General features: G+C 32.9%; 1 protein-coding gene across 1 annotated transcript in view; it reads right to left on the bottom strand.

Moving 5' to 3' along the window:
- GFPT1 (glutamine--fructose-6-phosphate transaminase 1) overlaps positions 1–7,834 on the bottom strand; it is a 56,786-nt gene that overhangs the window by 27,046 nt on the left and 21,906 nt on the right. Inside the window, exons 6-9 of the mRNA XM_011365619.2 lie at positions 6,110–6,244; positions 4,663–4,724; positions 3,602–3,681; positions 208–313 (exon numbers count right to left, since the gene is read on the bottom strand). Of these exons, the coding sequence (XP_011363921.1) occupies positions 208–313; positions 3,602–3,681; positions 4,663–4,724; positions 6,110–6,244 (383 nt within the window). The remainder of the gene's footprint in view (positions 1–207; positions 314–3,601; positions 3,682–4,662; positions 4,725–6,109; positions 6,245–7,834) is intronic.

The raw sequence follows: 7,834 nt of genomic DNA, 5'->3' as shown, positions 1-7,834 counted from the left end.
AGTCTCAAGGACTATTATCTGTTCTTTGTAAACTGACCTATATGCTTTGAATTTAGAGAAAAAGTACTCTTAGAACTCATCTCCAAAGTCACCTTCACTTCTTTAATTAACAAAGTTCTATACGACATGCCTAGATTTATACAAAATGAATTTTAGTTTCCTGTAGCATAAGAAGTTTTACTCTTTGGAATAATTAAAGAAGCTCACCTTGCATCAGAAGCAAAGTAATACTCCACCGCTTTTTCTTCAACAGGGAAAAGGCAAGTTGTGCTGTCCACACGAGAGAGATTGCAGCTTCCTTTCTTATCTTTGCCTAGAGCACAGAGTTAACAGAATCGGCAAACATGTAGAAAACCATATCCAATATATAAATATAGATAATTTTCTACAAAATCAACAAGAAAAATCATAGCGACACAAAAATAATTTCAGCAATTTTTAAATGCCAGGTAGATCACCTTATTTCCATGCATTTAGCCAACAAGAACAACAGACAAAAAGTGTAGAGTGAAATGGCAACTAACAAAGAGGGTGTGGCAGATAACAGGGCTACAATATTAATATTTTTAATATATTTCTTTTCCAGGTGAAAGGCAAATAATTCATGAATCACTCTTTTTTAATCAAAAGTATGTATAACTTAATCTTAATTTAACTATACAAAATTTGATGGAATTAATATGTTTGAATACCTAAACTTATCATAAAAATTACATTTAAAATATCAAAATTGTGCAATGAAAAATAAAATGAAGATTAGTGGCACAGTGATTTTTATTATTGCATAACAAAGTTTCTCTAGATTTTAACAGTAAATCAGCATAACAGATCAAGATGTAGTCTATAGTAATTGTAATTTAAAAACAAAACAAAGGTACTTGTAACTCTCTATACACAGTATATCATATGTGGTACCTATTAATAAGGAATGAAAATATTATAAACCCACAACCTCTATTTCCTTAAAATTTAGTTTTCTAACATTCTTTTTAAGTCAAACAAATTATGGTCCTTTTGCAATTATAATATCCTTTTCATTCTAGCACTTTAGAATTCTGTCATCTCTACTTAATTCGTCAAATTGCTGATGATTTTTTTTCCTTTCTGCTCAATCACAACTAAAGTCAACACTGGAAATCATACTAAAGTTTGACAAATTAGCCAAATACAAGAGGGGAAAATCTATTAATTGAAGATCATATAAACGTCATAGAGACAAAAAAAAAAAAAAAAGCACCTTTCTCCAAGATCAAGACCTTAAAACCTATGGACACCATGGGCAGAGAATTCCATAAATATATTTGTAAAACCTTATATTGTGTCAATCCTCTAAAATGCATATCTATAAAGACCTGGAAATAATTATTCTTAGAAACATACATCCAAAGTTCTCCATAATCCATGATTATTCGGTGTGGTTTAGGCATGAAAACAAAACAGCTCTTCCCATCCAAATTCAACTGTAGAAAAGATACCACACTTTGAAAAATAAGCACGAGGTAATACCCTAGAAAAGCTAACACTCCAGAAAGATAAAACAGATCCATGTTTGCCAGAGGTTGGGAATGGGGACAAGGGTTAACTACAAAGTGGCAGCTGGAGGAAACTTTTTAAGGGATGGAATTTTTCTGAATCTTGATTGTGGGGGTGGTGGTTACACAACTGTTTGCATTTCACAGAATTCAAAAAATTGTATATCAAAAAGGGTGAACTTTATTGTATATAAAAAAGTGAATTTAAGAATAGGTAAAAGGACAGCCCAGCATCTACATTTTTAAAATAAGTACTACCAGCTTTGGTTATAAAATGCCCTAATGAGGTTGAGTTTCACTACATTCTTTCTCCAAATATTGGTTATTTCAAGGTATATATAATTACAATGTTTAGAAGAATGTGAGGTATCATTGCCAATTTAAATGAAAAGAATATTACTATTTGACATCTATATGACTCCTACAATTATAAAATGTCTTTCCGTACGTATATTGATTATCTCACTTGATTTGACTTAAGTGGAATACAATTATTATGATCCCACTTTATTTGGTCAGCTGGAGAAAACAGTTAAAGCCTAAAACCCAGTCCAGGTTTCTCCCTTTTACACAGCCTCTTCAATAATAGGACATACTTTTTAAACTAAATTCTGCTAACCAGGTGCTGTAGGTGTAATGAATGAATGAATGAATGAATGTACGAACGAACAAACGAACGAATGAATGAACAAATGAATAAAATTCTGCTGAGCTGCTCACCATCTATCTACTAGGAGCTAGAGAAATAAGAGACACTAAAACACACACCCTGATCTCAAAAAAGATCTGTCTCATAATAAATTTTTCCTCCAACTTCCTAAGACCTTAGCCAAAGTCTTTCTATTGTTTCTAAAAGCAGCCTAAATCAATGTACAAGTAACATAACTAATACATACACTAGCAGAATTGTTAAAAGAACTCTGGATCTAAAAATCTGTATTCTCCCTGTTAGACTAATTTTTCTTCTGAAAAGGGAGGGAGGGGGATGAGGAAGATAAGAAATTCTAACATCTCAGAATTGAAGGTTATTTAAGGAAGTAACTTTCTGCTACAGATAAAACAGTGAAAGCAGCCATTATCTAAAAATGAATAGGTTTAGAGTATTTGGCTAAACTTTTTTTCAAGGAACCAAGAATTATACAGCAATAACATGGGTTCCAATTATCTGAATTTACTACTCCCAGTCTTTTACACAGAAAGCTTTTAGTAATAAGTAAATGGAAAGAGCAAATTAGCGGTTTTTTGTGTGTCTAATTATAGCAATAAAATGATCCAGAGTTTGTATAGCTGAAAGTCCAATAAAAAAATAAACTTCAAACATAAATATAAAAAGAACAATAATTCCAAATTAAAACAAAGCCAATCAACATACTGAATATAAATCTAAAAGGAAAATGTCATGCATAAAATAAAAAACATTCAAACCTATGTTAGGCTGAATTATTCAAACTATCACCGAGTTTAATCTATAATAGCCTAGCACACAATGCTCTTTTCCTAATCTTAGCATCTTATTTATAATGTTATCCTACATGATTTTAACTAAAAAAAAGAAAAGAAAAACTTTACAATTTCGATTATTTTTTCAAATCTGAGACTTTAAAGAAACAAATTACTAAAAGCGGTTTCCTAAATGCCAAAAGCAGACAGACAAAATATACTCTGCAAATTAGAAAAATGTCAAAATATGTTTCCCCATAAAATAAGCACATTTTTAGAGGCCCAGCACATTCATTCACTCCAAGAACAAAGAATTAGTAAAGAATGAACAAAAGAGGAAAAGATTCCTCCCCATCCATGCAGAGTGCATTTCCCACCTCTTTCTCCCTGTGATCCCCACCGTGTGAATTTTGATCCAATCTGAGTCCTAGCTATGGACATACAACAGAAAAAAATTCTACTCGTCAGAGAAATCACAAAACAAATCCTTTTCATGTCTAGACAGAACTATAATATGAGTGGATCTGACCAAAGAGGCATTTATTTCAATTTAAGGAAAACAATTCTGTATATCTACTACATTCAATTTACACATTTTCTCTATAGTGCAGTGTAGGAATACTTTTTACCTGTTCTGTAGAGTATTGGAATGTGATCAGTAGAGAGTTTATGTTCACTTCGTACACCAATCAAGAGAGGGCTACCTCGTCTGGTAGTACAAAATTAAACAGAATTAAAGCATTTTTATAAATAACACATTAATGATATAAAATTTAAATGTGATGATGGAACACTCTTCAAATAAAGTTTAAATTCCCCCTCCAAGGTCAACTTCAGATGTAACAAAAGAACGACATAAACAGAATTTTTCAAAAATATTCAAAAACTATAAGAAACAAATGAAAAAATAAGAGTAAAAAATATTCAATAACAGAAGTCAACAAACTATGACCCACAGGGCAGGTCTGTCTATTTTTCCTGGAACACAACCATGCCCATTATTTTACATATTTTTTTACAGTGGCTTTCATGCTACACCAGCAAAATTGAGTAGCTAGCTGCTACAGAGGCTACATGGCCAAACCTAAAATATATATGATCTGGGCAGTTAAAGAACAGGTGTGCCAACTCCTATTCTATAACAACACACTTAAAATTTTTTTCCTTTTTAATGTTAAATGAAACCTTTCTTTCAATATGTGAACGGTATAGGAACAATTAGCACCTTCTCCTTAGTCAGACTGCTTTCACAGGTAACTCCTACCAAATCTTAGGGCTCCTCACTGTTCTAGGGCTCCTCATGATTAGGCTTAAATATCCTAACAAAATAGTGATGGCGCAATTATTTGGGCTCTGTCCAGAATATATAATTCCAAAAATGTGGATAAAGTTAAGTTTTGGGCGTAAAAGTAGAGAATATTCAATATGCAAATTCACAAAGTAACAATGATGCCCCAATATAGACAAAAGGCCAATTATAAATATCAAAATGTATTTGGGATTCTGTTAAATGGAAGAGTGGTAAAACAACTGACAATAAAGAACATATGAAAATATGCTCACATGAATATCTCTAAGAAAGGACAAAGCTTTTACAGTGAAGAGTCATTTATAGTATACAGAGAATAAATATATAATTCCAAAGTTTCAAAATACATATATCATTAGTCATTATTAAATTTATATATACCTTGTGCCAACTGCTTGGCCAGGAAAATGAACACTTTTAAATACAAGTGCAAAAGCACCTTCCTATGGAGGGAAAAAAATGCATTAGCAATATATATTATAATCAGTTATCAAATGTGAAATGCCTAAAACATACTGGCTCTTTAGCACAGAAATTTTTTGTTTCTACAGCTGCTCTTTTGCACTAGTTTATAAACGAGTCTAAATTTTAAGTAGACACTTCCTCCTGAGCTTTGGTGTACTCAAAACCCACTTTTTAACCAAGCCTATTCTTGAAATAGCTCCAAAGCAGACCATTTTAAAAGTCACCTCTGTACATGCTACTAACATTTCTCAATAAATACATCATATCTCCCATACTACACATTACGGGAGGACAGAAATCGGAAAGGTCCCAAGTTAATATCCAAAACCCATTCTCGGGCCCAGTAATTTTACAGCACTGTTAACTTACACTCTTTTTGACCTAGATAGTGGAGATAAATACAATCACAATAATTAACATGCACATCACACCACCCCCTCAACCCAACCTTCCAGGTATAGGACCTAAAGAAATCAAAAATGAATAAAGGAGAAACAGAAGGTAAGAGAGGGAAGAAACCACCATAGAACACAAACTCAGTCACACATACAAAGGCTAGGAAAGCTCACTACTCTGCCTTGAGTAAAGGGAAGGAACAGGCCTGTTTTTTCTATTTTCCTGTCTCTTCTTTGCTGTAGACAACATCAGATAGGGTGGAAGTGGGAGGTGAGGGTTGGACCCTCAGAGAGAACTAAAGGGCTTTTAAATGGGAAAACTAGAGTTATGAGTGAGGAAGGAGTGTAGAAATCACTATGCATTTAGACTTTTGTAGATCTTTGATATTTTTAATTAGAGCAATTGGGACGAGATCAAAAAGAATACCACTTTTCTCTTGGGCTGAGAACCAAAGAGGCAAAGAGCCAAGGAAAAGTCCCAATAAGGAAAAATAAAGAGTTGACTATGCTGACTGAGAGACATGCAGGCATTTCCCCAAAATGAAGAGTGCATTTCACTGAAGCTACCGTTGTGCTAAGTTACTGACTGGGAAATAACACTGGAGGAGCAGAAAGCAAGAAAGTGATGAGTCTCCGACTCTGTGTATTGTGTCAATGTTTGTGTGCAGGACGTATGGGTTTCTGTGTGTATGTACAGTTTTTAGACTAACTGTTTCATTTGATATTGCTTTTAATTCTCATGACACTAAGCTACAGTGAAAGAAGTAGAATTTGAAGTGTGTGTGAGGAGGGGTCAATCAGTCAAACAACAGTCTCTCGAAATTATTCAAGTTGTATAGTTACATATATAAGGGAATAAAAGCCATAAATACTTAAAAATTAGCATAGTTCCTGCTTCTCAAACTAATTTTAAGAGTTCATTGTGATTCATGTTGGCAATAATTATCTTTAAAAGTGTGGTTTAATACCAGTTGTTGGATAACTCTCTCCACCAAGGTAGTAAAACTGATATCTTGACTTTCCCGATTGTCATACATGTACTTAACAAGCTTGGCAATTGTCTCTGTGTCTGTTTCAGATTCAAAGTCATAGCCTTTGCTCTCCTGTAATTAGAAAGAAAAAAACATTACACATTTAAGGAAGTATTCGTAATATGCAAATCTTTTCTGTAAAATTTTTCTTCAAAAATCTTGCTAACCAATTTCTCATCTTTTTTGAACACCATATCCCATTATCCACTGTTCAAAATCAAAGTCACCATCTAATTATGTGAACCCAAAATAGTAATTGAACACAGACTTGTAATTACATAAATCTATATATACCACATAGGAATTAAATTTTAAATAATTAAAATATAATGAAATATAAAATACAAAATATTAATTCCATAATATATATGATGACTTTTTATTTAATAATGATATTGTACTGTCCAATACAATAGCCTTTAGGTATACATAGCTTTTTAAATTTAGGTTGATTAAAGTGAAATAAAATTTTAAATTTAGCTCCTCAGTCATACTTAGCCCAAAAGCCACATGTGGACAGTGGCTACTATGATTGGACAGTACAGATATAGGTTTCCATCACTGCAGAAAGTTCAAGTGGACAGCCCTGAGGAGGTTCATGAAGATCATCATCGTGATCATTACTGTATAATAGACAGCTACACTGGACATAGAACCTTCATATAATCTGTCCTTATTCTTCTTACACAGCCCAAAAATGACAAACAAGGTCTCTCACAATGCAAAAGACATTCCCAAAATTCCAATTTTATTTGATCTTCTGGGTCATTCACAACAAAGCCAAATAATTATTTCCTTTTCATGTAAGAAACAAAAATGTTCCACTGTCAACAAAGAAAAGCCCAATAAACCACTAAACCCTTGTAACTGTGTTAGGAATTACTTGATCATACCTGGACAGTGTTTATTGCACATCCCAACAAACAACCTCACAGCTTCATTAGAAGTACTGTCATCAGACAAGAAAAAAAAAAGGCATCCACGTTGGAAAGAACCAAAACTCATTATTTGCAGATGACATGATACGCTATAGAGAGAACCCTAAACATTCCACCAAAAAACTATTAGAACTGATAAATGAATTCCATAAAGTAGCAAGATACAAAATACTCAGAAATCAGTTGCATTTTTATCCACCAATAATTATCAGAAAGAAAAATTAAGAAAACAGTACTATTTATAATTGCACCAAAAAAAATCCCTAGGAATAAATTTAACCAAGGAGATAAAAGACCTGTACTTGAAAAACTAAGACACTGAAAAAGGAAATAGAAGATACAAATAAATGGAAGGTTATACTGTGCTCATGGATAGAAGAAATTAACATTGTTAAAGTGTCATTACTACCCAAAGCAATCTAATCTTTTTTAACAACATACCCCATTCAATGCAATCTCTATCAAAATGCCGATGGCCTTTTTCACAGAACTAGAATAATCCTAAAATTTATATGGAACCACAGAAGACCGCAAATAGCCAAAGCAATCTTGAAAAAGAACAACAAAGCTGGAGGTATCACACTACCTGATATCAAACTATACTACAAGGCTATATTAATCAAAACAGCATGGTACTGGCATAAAAACAAACACATAGATCAATGGAACAAAATAGAGAACCCAGAAATAAATCTACGCCTACATGGTCATTTAATCCATGACA

The sequence above is a fragment of the Pteropus vampyrus genome, unplaced genomic scaffold (genome assembly GCF_000151845.1).
Source record: "Pteropus vampyrus isolate Shadow unplaced genomic scaffold, Pvam_2.0 Scaffold113, whole genome shotgun sequence".
Lineage (NCBI taxonomy): Eukaryota > Metazoa > Chordata > Mammalia > Chiroptera > Pteropodidae > Pteropus > Pteropus vampyrus.
This window is presented reverse-complemented; position numbering and strand designations above follow the sequence as displayed.